Source organism: Notothenia rossii (genome assembly GCF_949606895.1).
Source record: "Notothenia rossii genome assembly, chromosome: 2".
In the NCBI taxonomy this organism is placed as follows: domain Eukaryota; kingdom Metazoa; phylum Chordata; class Actinopteri; order Perciformes; family Nototheniidae; genus Notothenia; species Notothenia rossii.
Genome location: NC_136904.1, coordinates 49047924 through 49068799, shown reverse-complemented (window position 1 = coordinate 49068799; position 20876 = coordinate 49047924). Strand labels below are relative to the sequence as shown.

The following is a 20876-nucleotide window of genomic DNA, read 5'->3' as shown; positions in this document are numbered from 1 at the left end:
TTGCAATCTCCACCTTTGGACTTGTGTAGGCCTATAGAATGAGTAATAGTATCAGTTAAAGTCAAATGCTTCTCTGAAATAATAGATTTGTGTTTGAATGATTTGTTTGGATTATATGAACCAACTGGTGTCATGGCAGCCTGTCTTTGATGTGTCTTCCTTGACTGTCATTCAGATGCACTGGTGTGTTGCTTTTGATGTCTTTTGAAATGAACCAAACAAATGGCCTGCCCTCCCTTTATTTCACTATTTCATCACTGCTATTATTCCTGCTATATATACGTTGAGCACTACAATCTATCCTCTCTCTGAGTGTCCTATTATGTGTGTGGATGTTGGAGCGCTGAAGGTCTTCCCCTCTGTCAGCCGGCTCCTTTGATCTCTGCGGAGGCACCATCCTGCTCCTCATTGACCACGCATGAAACGTTTTCTCACGTTCACATTCGGCTGATCCTCAATGTACAACAACATTGTTTCTTTGTGTGCTGCAAAGTGGCTCCATGAATGCAGTCAGATCTTAGAGACAATCCTGTGGTGTTGAGGCGCCTGGTTGATTTCTACCAAGCCCCAAACATGGCTGACTTACCAGCCAATCAACAGGACCCATCGGGCTGTCCGGTGGGCCTGAGGAGGCATCTTCCAAAATAATGCCAGTAGTTTATAAAAAATTCTAGAATGACTGAAAGGGCCAGAGTAACGGCCATCATTAAAAACCCATCAAGCTGGAGGCCGACTCTGCTCGACATCTAGGTCAACTGATGAACTCCTAAAACTCCAAAACAATTTTATTGACCTCTGGATCTCCAAGAGAACTTATTGACCTCTGGATCTCCAGGAGAACTTAAGAACTGCTGGACATCAGACATTTTAGAAACAGGTTCTCAAAGAAATTAATAACATTATTGGTAAAACAATAAACATCTCTCCATCATACCTCAACATTCAAACTCATCAAAATCCTCCTCTCTACTAGATGGTGCATTTTATTAAAGTGGGTGTCGGAGGAATCCCCAAAGGTCACACAGCGGATAAATAGTGTGTCAGAGTTCATGCGTTTTGATAAAGCACCACTAATCATGGGCTGATGGACTGCTGATGGATGTCTTAGGTGCAGCTCAGCGTGAGGACACATGCAAGAAACAGCATGGCTGACATACCATTAGACCTTCAGAGAAAATGACGGGTTGTCAGACCCCTTAGAAAAATACTTGAATGGATGAGGGCCTTCAGGAAAACAGTGTGATTAAAAGTAATGCATCTTGATCTCTGCAGCAGAGTACTCAAAAAAGTGACATTTTGGTGTAGTAAAATATATTTAATTAACTTTCGTACTTTTTACATGGTAATATCAAGATTCACAAAGAACTAGAATTTCTTAAGTAACATTTTAAATGTACACACCTTTTATTCATGTAATACATTTACAGTGTGGGAGGAGTAAGTTTTATTATATATTTACCCATACTATTTAAATGATTTATAGTCACTGCTCATAAACCTTAAAATACTAAGTAAATGTTTATCTAAAACCATAGTAGCTGTTTGAATCCGCGCATGCGTCTTTACAAGACAAGATACCCGCAATTTTGGACGACGGTTCAGTTGGGTTTGCACTTTGAAGGCTGTCGGAGGAGCTGCATGGCTGGAAAAATAAGTGTTGGTAAGTTATTGTCTCTCTGTTTAAGACTTATGATAATATATGTGTCTTTGTGCATAATAGCCTGATTCTTGTTTGCTTGAACCATGTTAATGTTTCTGTGCATTAGTTCACAAAGTTGAGAGATTATGTTTTAGATATGTTACGTGCTGTTAGCTAGCTAACCTTACGGAGCGTCCACACAATAACTGTAATTTACCAGATAATTGAAAAAGAACACTCACATGCATCTCAAGAAGGTTCCACGTTTTATTTCACGTCTATAAAATTAAGGGCATAACAGTTGGAATAGCATTGTCAAAAGCAGAGGAGAGGAAAAGTAATGTTAGCTGAGTTAGCGTTAGCCGCAGTTTTCCAAAATTAGCTTTTGTCATCCTGTCAGGTTATGGTTACGATGGATTTTTTTAAACATTAAAAAAAATATGTACAGAAACCGAAGAGGTGACAGTGTTTGCATTATGTCAAAGACGCCAATCTATTGTGTTGTCAGGGCTCGACATTAAGGACTGCCCGATGGCCCGGGCCGGGGCCATCTAGTATTTAGCTCGGGCCATGAAGCCTCACCTGCTGGTTGCCCAATCGGGCAATCTATTATGCTAGTATCATGCAGCTCGCGGATCCAGTAATGAGTGACCCGACAGTAAAACTAAACATATCTATAACTAGTTTAGGTAGTTTGAGAGGTAATTCAAATAGCTACGTGTGATATTCTAACCTGAAGTGTGTGTTTTGTTCCGCTCACCGCTGCATGTGATCATGCAGAGCTGCGTGTCGACTCGTCAGCAGCAGCTGATCTCTCTCTCCCGTCAGATTAGACTTCACTCGCGTTTATGTCCATATCGATCAGATTCAGCTAGTTTTAGCTAATGATATGACTACCTGCTTATTAAAAGACACCGTGACCTAATCAATAAGTGTCGCTATGCAACTGGGTGAGGCCAAAAAGTATAGCGCAGCATTATGCATTTGTTTACATGCCCACCGGAACCCCGAGGCATTAGCAACAGATCAACGCACAATCAACCCATACAGCACATCTCTTTCTCCACATTAAGTGTTACACATTAGAATTGACTACTCTTGTCTGTCACATACTCTTCTTGTCTGTCACATAAGTGGCGCAACTGAAGCGGTATTGCGCTAAAGGGAAATTATTTTGACCGGACATTTTGACCAAAGAGATTTAGATTTGCTTGCTAATGGGAACTCTGACGTCGCCATTGTGTGTGCTTCGCGGATGCACTCGGCTGCTCGGGTCTGCTCGGTCAGCTTCTGGATAAGGAGGCATAATTTCGACCAATTTACAGTTGATAACATTACAAACATTTTTAACAGGGGCCATAATAGCGTAAATAATGTTTGTTTTGGCAGTTATAACTGCATGTAATGTTTTCTACTTTTTTACATCTGGGAAGGCATTTGCCTTCAACAGATGGAAAGTGTCATGACCAACAACTTAAGTATTTCTTATAGCTATGCAGGGCATGCAAGCGAGCAAACACAAACAAGTGAAATGAAGAATACAATTGAAATTGTAATATTGTGGCTGTTCATCTTATAATTCAGTCTATAGAATGCACCAGACAGCATCTAAGACCTGCAAAAATCTAAATCTTCTAGGGGGGAGGCCCCCCAAACCCTTCGTGCGTCATTTCGTCAGGCGCGCATTTTTCAGGGCAATCTCTGTTGGGCTCAGGGCCATCTGTAAATTAGCTTAGATGGCCCACAGGGCCATCTCCCAAAATCCTTAATGTCATGCACTGGTTGTATAGATATATGTGACCCGCTCTATCGAAATCAGTCGGAAGTCGCAACGGCTCATTTCAAAATAAACGTGGATTTGCGTAAAAATCTTTTTTCCGGGGTTCGGGTGTTTTGTTTGATTTTAAACAGACAAAGTCTTGGCTTTCAGAATATGAAACTTTTATTTCCAAACTCACACGATGAATACATTCTTTAAGCTTGTAAAGGGAAGATGACAGGCAATCTGCTCTTCCGCAGCGCCGCCCCCCCTCCCTCCGGCTGACATTATGAATGTAAGCGTAGAGTAATCATAAATAACACGGCAGGGTCCGTTACAGTTTGTTTTCATCTGATTTCAATTAAACAAAGTCTTGGCCTCTCAGAATATTAAACTTGTTTCGGCAAATTCAGATGATAAATACAACTTTGAGGCTTGTAACGACATAATTACAAGCGGAGAACGGAGTAACGTGACGTCACAGCAGGCATAACAACAGCCGGTGTTTCTCGTGAGGGTTTTCCCCGGGAAACAAACACAATACACACAAACGCAAAAATACACAAACACACACACACGTATACACACACACACACACACACACACACACACACACACACACACACACACACACACTCGCGAGCTTCCCCAAGACCAGTAATCCAAACGAAAATATCTTCCCTCCGTAGTATTTTGATCATTTGCTAATAACCAATCAGGTCGATGGATTCCAGAGAAGGGAAAACTTTGAAGGCCTTTTTCTCAAAATGATGACTCGGTGACAGTCATTATATAATGTGACATATTTCGCTTAATATTTGGAGTACAAAAACCATCCTAATATCATTAGAAAGCTAGGAATATCCTCTTTCCAGCAGTGTATACAACTCAAAATGTGTCTTCGGGTCAATGCGACTGATTTCAATTGAGCAGGTCACATATTAGCAACTGAAATTAGCATGCTAACTGACTAGCCCTGGCATGTCCTGCTTTGTAGTACCACTTCTTACTCGAGAGGCGATAGCGAGTCACTGTAGCGCCAGTCTGCCCCAACATGAGAGGACAAAGAAGTCGAGTTGGCTAGAGGGCTTGTCCTGTGCGTTTTGAAAGTAGTTTAATGTATTAACGTTAGTGGCAGACGCGAGAAAACGACTCGCACCCTTGGCTCTTCCTCCCCACCGCCGGGAGACGGAGCCAGGCGGCCGGACCAGCACACATGTTGCTGCCGTTACAGGGTTAGACCCAGCGCCACAGCGGTTTTCTTGTTTCTGCCATCAATAAATGAACGAAGCGTACACGGACCAAGCAATCCCAAATGAAGCTAATTCACAGTAAACACACACATGGCTTAAAATGTCTTATTATATTGTTGTTGTTTTTTTTACAGTAAGTGAAAGTATTTTTTCTACAGTTTGAGACCAAGCGGCAAACTCTGTGGAAGAGCTGGGACGCCAATACGGAAGTGGCACACACTGCAGTTCATATATTGGCCGATAGGGACTGACTGCAGAAAGGAGCAATTTCCATAGACCCCCATGTTAAAATGCCCAACTTTACAGCAGAAAAAAACATGTTTCTACCCATGGATGCAATACATATTATTATGAGTATAGTTAGATTCCACTTTCATGATTATGGATCTGTGAGTGAATTGTTTTCTAACACGACCCTTTTATTTATATTAGGTCTTAAAGTTTTTGCATAAATTAGGGCGTGGTCACATTGAGTGACGGCTCTGTGAAGTGACTGCTGCTGTTAGCTTCTTGTCTCTCTGCTAGCTGCTCCATGAAGCTACAGGCACTCTGACTGTTCAGCTCATCCAGGGAACACAACTTGCCCCCGGCCGTGTTTGTTTGTTCTTCATGCTTATATATCGGACTATTGTGACTCGCTCTGCGGTTGAAACAGACGGTGCATGAATCCGTTTTTTGCGGTAAGTGAAATTCGAGTACTTATTTATGTGTTAATGATTTTAATCAGCTACGTAATTAATGTTACGGCTTGGGTTAGCGTGTAAGCGAGTGGTAGCTACATCGGTGCTTACAATGCCAATAGTAGCCTCCAAGTTAAAATCATAGACTATATTTATAAAGGTTCAAACGAAATAGACAAGTGTTAAGCGTTAAGTGGGATAATACTGTACAACAAATGGCTTCTGTTTGAGGTTGATAAAATAAGTTCATCCTTGTAACTTAGAGAGATGATTATTATGTAGGTAGGAACTGTATGCATTACTAAGATTAATTTAATTGGCTATGCTCAAGTATGTAGACAAGCTAATGTCGAAGTAGTGTATGTGAAATCAACCTCACAACAAGATGTGTGTATTACAATTATTAATGTCATATTTCAAGATGATTATATAGATATTACAATATGGTTGGTTGAGCTGGAGTTCATTATTGAGCTTACACGTTAACATCACAGTCATCTGAAGAACAAACCCAAACCTTGTTGTTTTTATGAATTGCATTACCAAATTGGTATCAAATAAAAAGTAAGCATTGGTAACACAACTTCCAAAGTTACAGTCAAATAAAAAGGACTCGGACAATACACAATCCAACATGTTCATCAGAAGAGAATCAGTTATATTGTTTGTACACATGGTACTTTACAAATATATCTGTTTGTTTTAGGTGTCCAGGTGATGTAGACAGGCTGGACCAGAGAGTGAGAGACAGAACTGGACTCCTCACAGCAGTGAACTTCAGCACAGGTACAAATACTATTTTTTTCCTACTGTACAAAGAATCAAGAAAGTATTGACTTTAATACACTGATATACATTCCATTAAACAATACTAGATCACCTACACACCAGTGAAGTTGAGGGGTTTTTCTGTGCAAAAAGTTACATTTAGATGTTAACAAGCAATATGATTTTGTCAGCTTTCTAATTGAATGTATTAAAGGCAAAGATATTTAACACATAGTGAGAACTGCTACTATTTATCTCTCAATATTGTCTGTAAAAAACGTGGTAAAAGTTATTCTTTCAGTGAGACAACAGAGCACGTTTTGATAACAGTTAAATATTATTTTGATAATAACATATATTTCAATGTTGATGAACTTCATACTTTTCACTCATAATCTGATTGTCTTTGTAGCTCACTGTTGAAATAAAAAAAAACCATTACAATTACATAATAATTATATCTACAGCCCCTAAACACACAAACACACCGCTTTCATAAATAACACACTTGTTCTGCAATAATGTTTTATGTTTCCTGTAATATTTGTTAGGAAAGGACATGCCTGAAAGACACAACATTTTCTCCATCTCTGAGGGTCAAGAAGAACATCCAAGAGGAACATTAAAAGCTGATGCTATGAGATTTTAAGACCAGTACACTAAGAAACTACTTTTATTGTAAAAACAGTCAGCTGATCGAATGCACCTATTTCCACATCTACACTCCATCAGCTGATTATTTCTATTTGCCTCGCTTTATGAGCTTCACATCACTTATGCCTTGTACCGCAGAGTTTGCAACGTCACAAATAAATGGGGCCAATCTTCAGTAAGAATAATGGACAAAAGGAGTGCAAATACAAATACAATTTATTGAAATGTGAACCAAAACTTAATCAAACATGTTTTAAATAAAAAGCACATATGGACAGAAGGTGTAAAACTATTAAAGTAAACACATTTAGTCAAATAAAGTGACAGACTAGGCCTGTGCAGTTGGTATCAGCTTTGCCCAGCATGGGCTCCTCCATCAGACCAGGTCCTCCTTGCAGAGGAAAGACCAGGGCCGTGGGAAGTAGGGGTGCTGAGGGTGCTGCAGCACCCCCTGGTGAAGGACAGGGGATCTGCACTTCCACAAGATATAATACAAAAAAAAACGAATTTTCAGCCTTGATGTAACAACATTCATAATTAAGTAAAGATAACACCCTTTTTTCAACCCAGTTACATTTTCCATTTGCCCTGTATGATGGGCGCTGTAGGGATGAAAGTGAGGGATGTTGGCTTAGCAGGCGCCCGCAACTCACAGCCAAAGTGAGAGAGATAGAGAGAGGGGATACCGTGGGGATACGTTATCTCAGTGGGTCTCAAACGTTTTGATCACAATTTATGTAAACAAATATTTCCAAGGCACACCTTTATAATTATTAGGATAAATAAAAACAGGTTTGAAATCATTCCAATGTATAGCCTACTATAGGACAGTAAACCAAAAATATCGTTTAAAACTGGAGATTTAAAAATATGCATAAATAAATAAATGTTAACTGGTAAAATAAGATATGAATGAACAACACAAATAAAATAAGTTACATTTATTTGTTATTGGCTATGGTAGGTTATTGGAAATGTTCACATACTTATTTGATTAATAAAATGCAAACCGATCTGTTGTACCCTCTAGATCAGTCGAGTAATTGGGCGCTCAAAGTGCACCAGATTGAAGCATTTGACTTTAAAATGTTAAAATAAATCTTCCCGAGAGGGCCCCCCGGACCCCCCTAGAGGATGTGAAGTCCACCCCTCCAATTAAAACATGTTATAATACTAAATAACTTTGAAGCCTTGTTATATAAGCTGTCCACCATGTCAATATGTTTCTCTTTTGGTAGTGTATTGGTCTTTTGCAGAGGTTTTTCATTGCCAGCTAAAATCTTGCCTTATAGGGCAGCACATTGGTCAGAACCAGTCCTGGTGTCATCCCCACAGCACCCCCCATTTGAAACATGTTCCCACGGCTATGGGAAAGACCCTCAGTCCTCTCCGGGCCAAACCAACAGACAGGACGTCCATCACACGGAGGTTTCTCCCTGAAGTCTCTGCAGCTCTCTGGACACCACGCTGTCTCAATCCTTCCACACTGAATATGAGAGGGGGAAAATGAAAATAACAAATGCTTTAGAAAATAAAAAACATAAAGTTGACTGTTGAGTTGCTCAGTCTTTTTTAGATTGTCAATACTATTACTGTATAATTAATATATCAGGTTAAGAGGAACATTCAAATAAAGATTGGTCTTTAAATACATGTTGTCTTTTGAATTGTTTGTCTAAAGTCAAGGATCTAGAACTGGTACTTAGTTTTAATGATACAGTCTGGTTATTATGCTGTTTGGAGGAGGCCTCATAGGTAGGGTTGCCAACTGTCCCGTAAAATACGGGATTGTCCCGTTTTTGGAAACGTAAGTACCTGTCCCGTAATGAACTGATACGGGACGCACCTTGTCCCGTATTTTGGGGTGGTGGAAGAATGACCGCTCGTTATGGTGATTCTCAGTCATTCGCTCTCTTGAGGACTGCGTGCGCACCTCTCAGAGCCACACACACACAAGCAGGGGGGGCTATCTTGAGCTGTGGGAGCAGCAGCATGCACGCTCAGCTCATTGGTCAATACTCATAGTCATGCAGCAGAGGAGCCAATCACTATAACGTATCGTATCTTAGCAACCGTTTCACCTCCATGCTGCTCGTCCTGCCCAACATGGAAGATGCTGCCGACGACAAGCACAAACAAAACTACCTCCTCAGAGTCCGAAAGTGATGCAAAAAACAACTTTTCTCCTCCTCCTCCGCCGAAGAAAAAGACGAAAAGAAAGAGTTACTACAGAACTGAGTGGGAAAAAGAATACGTGTGGCTAGAAAGCGTAAGGGACGATGTGCACAAGGCAAATTGTACTGTCTGCCGCCGACAATTTTCAGTTAGTCACGGAGGACTAACTGACGTTAAACAACATGCTGCAGGTGAAAACCACATGAAAACAGAGAAGCAAAGGAGAAGCCAGGGAGCCTTGACACAGTTCCTCGTTCGTCCAGCAACTCCAGAGGCTAACTTGGTATGTCAAATAAGGATGTTAATTTTGTATATGAATTTAAATTAAACCTACATTTACAAACATTTTGTGTGGTCAATTTCATACTGCTAAATGTTCAATGTAATTAAGTACCCCAACACTGATACACTGTGATATTTTTTAAACAATATATGATCAACTTAATCATATAATGATGCAAGTAGATGTAATGACTAATATTTATTCATAATCAGAGGTGGTAGAGTAGCCAAAAGTGTACTCAAGTAAGAGTATTGTTGTTTTAAAACAATATTACTCAAGTAAAAGTAAGAAGTATTTTTCATTAAAACTACTATTCACCTCCGGAGACCCAGAAATTAATTGTGTCCACTATAGAGGACACCAAGGGAAAGGAAGGACTGAAGGATGGAGGGAGGAGTGAAGGGAGGTCAGAAGGAGCTAGGGAAAGAAGGAAGGAAGGAGGAAAGATTGAAGGAAGGAAATAAGCAAGTAAGGTAGGAAGGAAGGAGTGGAAGATGGAAAGAAGTAAGGAGGGAAAGAAGGAAAGAGGGGGAAGGATGGAAGTAAAGAAGGAATGAATGAAGTACAGATTTAAGAAAGGAAAGAAGCAAGGAGGGAGGGAAGGAATATATATATATATATATATATATATATATATATATATATTGTATTCAAGAGGTGGGTAGAGCAGCCAACCGTATTCTTATTTTAGAACAATATTACTTAAGTAAAAGTAAAAAGTATTTTTCATTAAAACTACTCTTCAAAGTACAATTTATCCAAAAAGCTACTCAAGTAAATGTAACTCATTACTACCCACCTCTGTTCATAATAAAAAATAATGCATACTATATACAACCTATACACACTCAAACAGCTAGTATATACATGTGTAATACATATCAGGTAGTATTTGATATTATATATAATATTATATTACAATGATTATATGTATAGTGATATTTTCTTTTTCTTTTACAGGTAACTGCTGCTGAGGTAGCCCATGTTTATCACACGGTCAAACATAATTTGAGCTATAACTCATCTGATTGTGCATTCAAATTGACCCTGCAAACACTAAGTGACTCCTCAATCGCAAAAAAGATGTCGTGTGGGAAGACAAAAGCTGAGGCAGTGGTCACTGATGTCCTGGCACCAAAGGCAGTTGAAGAGGTACTCAGCCATTTGAAGAGTGAAGTGAAGCCGCTCCAGTTTTCTCTACAAACTGATGCCTCAAATAGAGGCAATCGTAAGATGTTTCCCTTGGCTGTGCAGTTTTTCACTCCAGAGAAGGGCATTGTTAAAAGGCTGATCGACTTTGTTGAAAATGCAGATGAGTCTGCTGCAGGGATAGCCAGTTCAATCCAAAGTTCTCTGGACAAAATGGGTCTAACTTTGGATCATGTGTCTGCATTCAGTGCAGACAATGCAAATGTCAATTATGGCATCCATAACTCTGTCTTCACAAAATTGAAGGAGTCCAACAGCGAGATCCTCCGTGGCAACTGCCATGCACATGTGGTCCATAACACCGTGAAACATGCCTTGGATAAGCTGTCAATTGATGTGGAAAATATTGTCCTGAAGGTGTACGGTCACTTTTCCATCTCTGCCAAAAGGAGAGAGACCCTGAAGGAGTTCTGTGAGTTTCTGGATGTAGAGTTCCATGACATTCTGCGCCATGTGGTGACCAGATGGCTGTCACTCAACCCTGCAATCAGCCGCTTGTTGGAGAACTGGACTGCGCTGAAGTCATATTTCATCAGCCTCGGTGATGAATGTCCAAGGCGGCTGCGAGAGTTGCTGAGGTTGCCTGAAGATGCAGCTGGGGTTGAAGAGGAGGCTGATCTTGCAGAGGTGTATCTCCTCTTCTGCAACAATGTCCTGATGCTTTTTGAAGAGTCGGTCAAAAAACTGGAGAGGGATGCCACCACATCTGCTGACCTATATGCCATCATGGACTCTTTTCTGAGAAAACTAATCAAGAGAAGAGATGATCAGTTCTATGGCTACCTCACCAAACAAAAGCTTCGGCGTCTCATTCCATCTGAAGCTAACCTTGCCAGGGAAGAGTTTACAGCCTTCTTAAACACTGCCATCACTTATCTGCAGAAGTGGTTCACATTCTCTCAGGAAAACTGGCTCTTTTACCTGCAGCCACTCTGTCTGACATCTGGGAACATCTCATATGAAGACATGGAAAAGATCATTGAGAAGCTACACCTAGTTGCCAGGTATGTAACTCACACACTGTACCACTTTGTACTTATTCCCTTTATACTGGCATATTATGCACACCACTTTTGTCTTGTATTAATAAAAAACAAAATTATACATAAATACTTCTCATCATACAAATCATGTCTTATTTAAATGCAAACAAATGCACGGGGCTTTTATGTGTTGTTTTTAATATAACATTTTATCAAATGAATTCAACAAGTGTCTCAGTAGTTTTTAATAATGCTACTGAACTGAATTCCAGTTTCATCTCTATTCGCAGGCTCAACCTCTCCATGGATGAGCTCTTTGATGAGTGTGTTACGGCAAACAGCCTCCTCGATCACCTCACAAAGTCAAAGGATGATTGGGAGCTGAAGGGAACAGCTGAGAGGTGGGTAGCAGTTCTCAGGGGCCGGGCAGCTGACCTTCCAAACATTCTGGCTGTGGTGTCCTTTGTCCTCAGCATCCCTTCCTCTACTGGGTACGTGGAGAGGGTCTTTTCTTTGATGAAAAATAAATGGTCAGATGTGCGGAACAGATGCTCTGTTGAACTAATTAAGAGTGAGCTGATTGTCACTCTCAATTATGAAGAGTCTTGCTCAGAGTTTTACACTGCATCTCTGGTGGATAGACAACTCCTTGCTGCTGCAAAAGGCCAACAAAAATACAAGTGGAAGAAATAGGGTTGTGTGACATCGTCTCTGGTTGTTCCATAGGCAGTTTTGGGGTTTGCCAATAGTATTTTTTTTCTGCTTTAATGTGCACGTGCACACACACACACACACACACACACACACACACACACACACACACACACACACACACACACACACACACACACACACACACAGGTGGTGTGTTTTTCTTTAGTTTACGATTTTGCACTAATCTACTTTTTTCTTTCAAAGAGGCCAAATATGTTTGCACTACATCTCAAACACACTGTTTTTTGTTCAGAAGGTGTATATTTATGTTTTTTATTCAGAAGGTGTGTTTTGCACTAATCTATTTTTTCTTTCAAAGAGGCCAAATATGTTTGCACTACATCTCAAACACACAGTTTTTTGTTCAGAAGGTTTATATTTATGTGTTTTGTTCAGAAGGTGTATATTTATGTTTTTGTTCAGAAGGTGTGTTTTGCACTGATTTATTTAGTTATTTAAAGACAACTGTTTTGCACATTTGAAAAAATAAATGATTGAACGATAATCTGTTTCTCATGTCTCATGTCTATAACCTAACTATAACCTCACACTTTGGGTGTTTGACACAAAATTTAGACTGGAATTGAGGGGTTTAACCCAAAAATGGGGGGTTTTGCCGCGCTGCCAAGATGTGTCCCTTATTTGAAACTCTGGGAGTTGGCAACCCTACTCATAGGTAAGAGCACTAACTAGCTACCATCACATGTACCTTAGCTTGACTTAAATGTATTAAACGTATAATTAAGTGATATCAAAATATAAATAACTAATTTCATGCAAACATATTAATATTTGCTTAATTCCAGTGTTGAATTTAGCACAATTGCATACAAACGTTAAGGGATTTTAAGATTCTGAAGTATTATGCTAAAAACTCAATAACTTAGATTATTATTAATAGTTTTGCTGAATAGTTTCATGTCCGCTTACCTTAGAAGCGTAAAATGCCACGGCAGTGTGTAGATGGGGAGCATGTTAGCTTAGCTTGGTAGCTTCAGCGAGCTCTGGAACTTTCAGCTCCGTGGCAGCAGGTCCCGCCTCGGCTCCGCCTCTTTGCCCTTATTTGGAGCAGGCTGGAGAAGGCGGGAGTTGAACTCTGACGTCGCTGTCGAGCCGTTGGTGGCCGACTCCGCCGGCTTCTCAGCAACTCTGCAGAATCCTATGGGTGACGTCACGAACCCTACGTCCATTTATATATACAGTCTATGTTTGAGACCTGTGAGTTAGTGCATCACTAATTATAATCCAGTGATATAATACACATTATTGTCAAATGAGTCATTCTGTATAATGAGTACTTTTTACTTTAACTTTATTTTGATACTAATACTTTTGAATGTTTACTTAAGTAAGGTTGTGAATGCATCACTTTGACTTAGTAAAAAATACTCAATAACATATAGACTGTGGTATTGCTACTTTTACTTTCGTAAAATATCCACATACTGTTTCCACCAACTGTTAAAAAAAAATTCTTCAATTAAGAAGATTTTTGTCAAATTAAGTGGAAATGTTATATTCACGAAGTTCATCTGTCTTATTTACATATCTGTCTATCAACAGGAAGCAGAGCAGTACAGCAGTGAGCCAGTGGATTCTAATTGGAGTTTAATGTAATTTTTCCAAGTGGGGAAACTAGCGACAGTCTGGAGATGGAGAGGGAGGAGCTTCTCAACGAGGTGAAGAAGAAAAACAACCACAAGGTGATTCCAGTGTGCGAAAAAGTACACGTCCCACCGTCCGGGACGTGTTATTTACAATATCGGACAAGTAGATCTTTCAATTGACTTTTCAGGCGGACAAGTGACTTTTTTCGCCCTGATTTATTGTCAAATTATTGATAAATTCAGTTTACAAATGGCAGAACTCATTCGCAAATTGTACGTGTCCGCCATTGTTCGTTTAGAAATGTTAGTTTCGGTTCTGCTTGTCGATTCCTAAGGAAATGCATCTCGCCGCTTTCTGTACAGTTAGACGGGGGCGGGGCGGGAAGTGTAGCACAGTGGCAGGGTTGGGAAGCAAAACTCGTTTCCGAGTAGGAACAAATAACAATTTTCCGGTCCCGGGATTGATAAGAGTTGTGAGGACAGGAGGCGAGGCCGAGCCCCGCGGACCGCAGCTCTCTCTCTATGCTCCGTATCAGCTGATCGCTGCATGGTGCAGCTCAGCGTCTCTCTCTCTCTCTCTCTCTACGCACAGCGGATCCGCTGCCCGTTTAACAGCCTCATCTTTGTCAAACTTTCTTATGTTCTTTCTCTAACATGTACAGTAATGAAGGTTATTAAGCGTTTTAGCTCATGTGTTGTTAATATTGACCGCCATTTCCTTTATGAAGTGAAGCAGCCTCCCTGTGTCCTCGGGCTGTCCTCACATCCCTGGACCCCCAGACTCGGAGGAGCACAGGGATGTCAGTATTGTTTATGAAGCAGGGTATAAAAAGTACATTATTGAAATGAAAATACTATTTATTTACTTTTAACAGTGAGCAGCTGGGCAGCTGCAGCATGTGTATTGTAGAACATGTGTAAGCGTCTTTGAGTTTTAGAAAAGCGCTTGGCCTATAGCAGGGTTTCCGTTAGCCGGTAATTACCGGTTTTTAGCTGGTATTTTTTTTTTTTAAACCGGTAAATTCAAAACCTGCCGGTCAAAATGTCTGGTAATAATTAGGGATGCTGCAATCGATTGCCGCCGGTCATTATCGGCCGATATTCACTCTTAATAGTTTGATCGGTTTTCTCTATAAAGGCCGATCAGGAAAGCTGGATCTGATCAATATGGACATAAACGCGAGTGAAGTATGGACGCGAGAGAGAGATCAGATCAGCTTCTGCATGATCACCTGAAGCCCCGCCCATTGTTTAGCGCGCTGCATGAGACACTGACGGGCTGTCAGAGAGGGAGAGAGGATCAGTTTCTTCCGTGTTATTATTCAAAGTGAATGTAAACTTTTGAATTATGTACTTTATCTACTATAAGTAGTTTGTTTGAATGTAATAATTATGTTGTTTGTTGCTTGTGGAAGCGCATAATTTATTGAAAAATGAATCTGAACTTTTTGATCTGTTACGATTATAAACTGAAGCAATATAAAAATGACTCCCATTAACTGAGTTTTAAACATCAGTATATCGGGTCATAGTCCGGTAATTACCTGCTAACGGAAACTCTGCTACACAATTCCTATTATTGAAACATGACCGGTAAGTTTAGAATTTGTCCGGTAAAATTAATTCTGCCCGGAGATTTGACCGGCAAGAAAAGATCCTAGCGGAAACCCTGGCCTATAGGCTATGAATATAATGTATTATTATTATTATTAGGCCTATGTGTTGGACATGTGTGGTTGGACTCTGTCTCACAGGCAGGTTGTAGTGTAACATCAGAGGAGACTGGGCCAATTGTACATTCTCAAACTGCACCACTTAGAACTAACTAAACAATGCAGAGATTAGTTTTATATAATTGTATTCAATAACCGTAAGAAATTAAACAGTATGAAGTGATTTGTAAATAGGAATACAGATTTGACTTAATGTTTTCATAAATATATTTTTCTCCCAGTTTGTCATGGGACTTATTTTTACCCTCTCAAAGAACCGGAATCGAGAACCGAAAATAACTGGAATCGAAAATCAGAACCGGAATCGTTAAAATCCAAACCATACCCAACACTATGTGTGATGCAGTAAAATCTTACCGCTCACTTACGTTAGCGGTGTCGTAAAAACCGTGGGAAAATGTAAAATACGGTGGCAAAGAAGAAGATTCCAGTGGCGCCAATTTGTGTCCATTCTGGACAAGTGAAAAATGTAAATAGTCACAAAAAAAAAGAAGTAAATTGCCAAACTCACTTGTCCATGGACAAGTACTCTCTAAAAACTTTTTCTCACACTGGATTCAAGAAAAAATGACCAAAACGTTCTCTTATCGAAGGCTCGAGGTTGTGACTGGTAGTCCTGCTGCTGGTGACTTCAAAGAGAGCCTGCTTTGTTTTGTGAAGCTGAGGTAGGTGAATCTATACATGCTCCATTGTACAGGAACAAATTAAAAAAAGATAGATACACATGAACATAAATTAACTTGAAAAACTATTCTCTCAAATTTACAATTCTATAAATAGCTATATATTCATTCCAGAGGTAGCAGCTGGAACTGCTACCCCCGCGACCTGACCACGGATAAGCGGGAGAAGATGGATGGATGGATGGATATTCATTCCACCATTAATATCTGCACGATTTATAACACCCTATACAGAATTGACCCTTCCTTCATTTTGTATCAGACTTATTGGCCCAGTTCCTCATGTTATGCTTGTGATTACTTTGTCACTTCAGATAAAGGCGGAATTCGGGCGAATAACTACAATTTAGCTGGAGCAGAGCTTCATGTACAAACTCGACCACTACACACCAAAAACTATTGCCCTGATGAAGGCCATGGGAGGAGTCCTTGGGACCAAGCTGAGGCCGTTCCTGGAAAAACTGAGTCAGGTATGCTTGTTCGAAATTGTGCATGATCACATTTTTTTGAAGGAAGACAGACCTCACACACACATCACCCAATGCCCAATGCTTACACACATACAGCACACATCCTCACACTCGGTTTTTTAAATGCCCCTGCATGGTCCATCTTTCCATGGCTCTTACTCAGTTTGATCCAATCACTCCTCCTCACACATGTATGCTCTTGTTTTCTTCCTTGAAAGTGTATTGTGTATGAATATTAGTTAAGTATTGACACAATATGAATCGCTTTACAGAACCGAAGCATTGACATGAGGTGTGACTCTGTCATCCGCAGCCTCATACTCCACCTTGGCGAAAAACAACAGGATCTTTTTGAAGATTGCCTGGTAAAGCATGATTTTTTTCTTTTTAATGACACTGTTGTAACATTTTAATGTTAAAGCAGGAGGTCTTTAGAGGGAGATAGCAGCTCAACAGTTTATGTCATATAGAAGTGGTTTACATCATCTGAAAGCCGGGTCAAATTGTTCTAGTCACAAATCTATTATAAACATAGTTTATTAATTTCAATTAATTAAATTGTAATGTTTTCAGTGTATTACGGCTCAGAACATTGGTCCAAGTATTTGAGGGATGCTATCCGGCTCTATTATGTCCCATAATTTGTTGCAGCAATTTTTGTGTTGATACCATTTAATACACAGATTTTCTGCTAAATGTAAGCATATTAACCACTCGAGAATTGCCAAATATGGTCAAAAAATTCCTTCAAAGTATCACATTAGGACATCAAGACATAGCATAATCTATGCTGTGATTTGGAATAAAAAAAATCTGAATTATTTTAAAATGTTTGCAAGAATTGCATATTTCCGCGATTGGATGGTGAGAACTTCTGTTCTGGAAACTGCTCAGGAACCCCCTTTTTGTAAATAAACCTCGGAACGCCATACATCCTCTGAAAGCCCTCCGTCTCTAGTTTATGGCTGTGACTATCCTAGAAGCCACAACAGCTAATTTTATACTGTGAAGTCAATCTTCAAAAAATGGTTTCACTCCAATGGAATGGCTCCTATGGGGCCTAACATCAACACACATGAATATAATTGGGCTCATTGGATCCACATATCCAATTCATGCAATTCCAAGACCCCAGCATGCAAACATATTCAAATATTAAAATACGTTTTAAGAAAGGCGAAAACAACACATTTATACTGCATGCACAGAACTGCATGTTTTTCGTCCCAAACTGCATGTGATCAGCATGAAGTGTCCAAAGAGGAGACTCGTGGGTATCCAGAGAACACATTTGCATTCAGATATCTTGAGGGGATGACCCCTTTGAATATGGTCATGTCATTTTCCCCTCGCCAAAATGTTGCCTATCTTTGCAACGTTATTCAGCCTCTTTGCTGACCAGCATGACATGGTTGGACAAGGCACCAATGGGTTCCTCAGATCCTAGTTTCATATGATATCATCTAGCTTCAGAACTGAGCCCTCTAGAGCCTCTGAAAGACAGTACAATTGGCCGGCCTGGATTAGGGCCCTAGGGACTCAGAGTTAATGATGGTCTTTAGCACATGTGTTCATTCTGCCCTGATAATGAAGTCACTTTGAATGACTCAAGCATTCTATGTTTCTCACTTCATTTGTCTTGTAAATGGTATGCAGGAGGACAGCCGCAGTGATGCAACTGAACACATCCTGAAGACCCTGGTTGTCCATGGTGCCAATGGAGAGGATCCAGTGGATGCAGCCCTCCTGCTTGAAGGCAGAGAGATGAGGCCAGGATGCGGCAGTACTGCCGAGGCATGCACGCTGCTTATGGGGCTGATTTCTGCCTTAAACCTGGCATACCCCCCAACACTGCGCTACACTTTTGAGGTGTTCCAGAAACTTTTTCTCGGACTGGATGGGATTAAGCTGACCCCAAAAGTACAAGCTTTGAAGGTGAACCTGCTGTCTTAAAGACACGGCAAAAAACCATCTTGGATCGTACATCCCAACTGACTTCTTCATATGTACCTTCCACTGTCCATGTTGCAATTGCTCAGTTTCAGGGAGCTGTATCAATCTCTGTCTCCCCCCTCTGCCATTTTTTTCTTTCTCCGTATTAACATTTCTCCCTCTTTCTCTCTCTCACACGGATTACAGTTGTTGCCGTCTATTCATATTCTGTTACATGTTTTTTCCCCCTCCTTAGGTAAAGAAACGTTTGTATTGAATGTTTAAAAAGCAACACTCCAAATTCATTTGGAGTAGATTTGTCTTGTGGCAGTGATATTTTTATTTTATAGATTTTTTGATAAGTTTATGTTATTATAATGTTAATAGTGATTGAATTGTTGACAAAATAAAGTTTGATTGTATTGTATTTTAGTTGTGTGATTTGTGCTCAATGTTTATTAAATGCATAGATTACATTTATTAGGTAACATTTTTCAAGTAATGAGTAACAATTACATAATTAAAGTGAGTAATATAACTTGAAACAAATGAGTAATTCAACATTTTAAACAGAACAAATATAATAAAATCGACTTATTTACCTCATAACAGTAACTATTACAGATATATAATATTTACTTAATAATTTGATAACAGTGATGTTCCTGTCGATGAAGAAAATAATTAGACTTTACTTAATTAGTTCAAATAAATATAACGTGTAACTTAAACATTATTAAGTAAGATTTACTTAATATTTTCACAAATGTTACGTCTGGTGACAAGTACATCTTACTTGATACTGGAAAGTAAGTTCTACTTGATATTACAGCACTAAAATATACTTTAAAAAAGTAAGTGCAAATACTTGCTAAGATTTAATCAAGTAAATCCTACAAGTCGTTTCTTTCGTATCACTGCACTGTGTGGGTGGCTCGTGAGCTCTGGACTTAGAGACGGATCTCCATGGATCTCCAGGATGGCTGAGGGAACACTGGAGCTTTCATCTGAGCTGGCCTCTTCAGAGTGCTGCTGGAAATGAAGATGTTTGTTTTCCAAGTGCACCAGGAAGTCCTGTGCTGTCACTGTCCATGGTTCTGTAACCTCCTACTATTACTTAAAAAAAAAAAAAAGAGTTTTAGATGTTTCTACCCAGCAATTCACATTGGCCAGTTATGTGCTGCTTTATTTTTTGTTAATGTAGTACTGAAGTCATTGTGGTTTTAGGTTTCATGTACGCAATGAATTATGCTGAGGGAAAGAGGTTTTAGATTTCACTGGGTGACAGCTGCAATTCAGATCTTAAAATGTCTCAACATTCGCCACGAGCATCCATTTTGTGTGTGAAAACTTAATTTAGTCATGATTGAAACAGAATTAAATCCACTATTTATTTCCCTAAATCCCTTTTTTGTTCCTTGCATATAAACTGTGTATCAATAATCTACTACTACCAACCAAAAGTCAAACAGAGAGTATCAGACAGTTAACATTGAACTGTTCGTGTCACACATGTCGGTAAGGATGTAAATGGCGTGTTACCTGTTAGTGGATGTAAATCAGAGTAAGGTTAATAAATATCCAAATAGAGGAGCCGTGGTATTTCCTCTGATATTGTTGGCACAGTGCGTTGGATGCTGGCCAGCGAGACAGCTGTCATTGAACTGCTGCCAGACTGAATCCACCAAGTGACTTGTAGCCTACACATGCATTTTGTCTACTCTATGTATTTCTTTGTTCAGAATGGGCAGAGTTTCTATTGATTAGCTGTTATTGCCTTTACTGCCTTTTCTGTAAAGTGACAAGGCAAAACCAATCAAGTGGTTTTGAATATTCAGATCATCGGGGCATCAGGCAACATTATGTGTAGCTATGTTCAACTTTAGTTAACAGGATATGGTTTGAAGTGATGTCCTTTAGCTGAGCTTCTGAACATTTTCATTCTGTTGGTGAAAAGATTAACATTTGAAGGGTTGTTGAAACATCACTTTGGTCATACTTTTGTTTTTCCTTTTGTTTTTCCCCTATGAAAGAGTCTGAAGTGACTGGGTATTGGATGTGTGTTTGCTGTGTGTGTCCTGCCTGCAGAGGGCATCGAGCTGATGAGAGGAGCACGAGGCACGCTGTCTGCCTCTAGAGGTCCCTGTTCACAAAGTGACCCTCCTGTTCTATGAGCTCTGAAACCGTGTTTGTGTAATCCTAACTATAACTGAATGAACCTCATGTATGTGCTGGTGAGAGTCAAATCTAACATCCAATTGTGACATATTTGCAACATCAGCAGGGAACATGATTCTCTCCAGTCCATATACACACGTAACATGATGGTAGCAT

At 39.8% G+C, this 20876-nt stretch overlaps 2 protein-coding genes and 1 long non-coding RNA gene across 9 annotated transcripts; 2 read left to right on the top strand and 1 right to left on the bottom strand.

The window, feature by feature from the left end:
* The first annotated feature begins 1555 nt into the window (after positions 1-1555).
* LOC307028895 (uncharacterized protein) lies at positions 1556-18969 on the top strand. 7 transcript variants are annotated; one of them, XM_079664286.1, is made up of 6 exons: positions 1556-1660; positions 13681-13796; positions 16051-16122; positions 16455-16610; positions 16883-16975; positions 18267-18969. In XM_079664286.1, the coding sequence occupies exons 4-6, from the start codon at positions 16506-16508 to the stop codon at positions 18561-18563; spliced, it is 495 nt and encodes a 164-aa protein (XP_079520412.1). In that variant the 5' UTR covers positions 1556-1660; positions 13681-13796; positions 16051-16122; positions 16455-16505; the 3' UTR covers positions 18564-18969. The 7 variants fall into 7 exon arrangements, with proteins under 7 accessions (XP_079520412.1, XP_079520411.1, XP_079520413.1 ...); XM_079664285.1 differs by having other exon boundaries at positions 13681-13820; XM_079664288.1 differs by having other exon boundaries at positions 1598-1660; positions 13745-13820.
* On the bottom strand, positions 6952-13666 carry LOC307028896. The gene is made up of 2 exons (XR_013805134.1): positions 13048-13666; positions 6952-8239 (listed from the first exon to the last, which is right to left on the bottom strand). It is a non-coding gene; the product is annotated as an uncharacterized lncRNA (long non-coding RNA).
* LOC307028894 (uncharacterized protein) lies at positions 8509-12776 on the top strand. Its single transcript, XM_079664282.1, has 3 exons — positions 8509-9211; positions 10172-11424; positions 11694-12776. The coding sequence occupies exons 1-3, from the start codon at positions 8867-8869 to the stop codon at positions 12094-12096; spliced, it is 2001 nt and encodes a 666-aa protein (XP_079520408.1). The 5' UTR covers positions 8509-8866; the 3' UTR covers positions 12097-12776.
* Positions 18970-20876: the final 1907 nt, after the last annotated feature.

Coding starts and splice junctions, on each gene's coding strand:
- LOC307028894 (XM_079664282.1), top strand. CDS start 8,867: ATGCTGCCGACGACAAGCACAAACAAAACTACCTCCTCAGAGTCCGAA. Junction 9,212..10,171: donor CAACTCCAGAGGCTAACTTG/GTATGTCAAATA, acceptor TTTCTTTTACAG/GTAACTGCTGCTGAGGTAGC. Junction 11,425..11,693: donor AAGCTACACCTAGTTGCCAG/GTATGTAACTCA, acceptor CTCTATTCGCAG/GCTCAACCTCTCCATGGATG.
- LOC307028895 (XM_079664287.1), top strand. CDS start 16,506: ATGTACAAACTCGACCACTACACACCAAAAACTATTGCCCTGATGAAG. Junction 16,611..16,882: donor TCCTGGAAAAACTGAGTCAG/GTATGCTTGTTC, acceptor ATCGCTTTACAG/AACCGAAGCATTGACATGAG. Junction 16,976..18,266: donor ATCTTTTTGAAGATTGCCTG/GTAAAGCATGAT, acceptor AATGGTATGCAG/GAGGACAGCCGCAGTGATGC.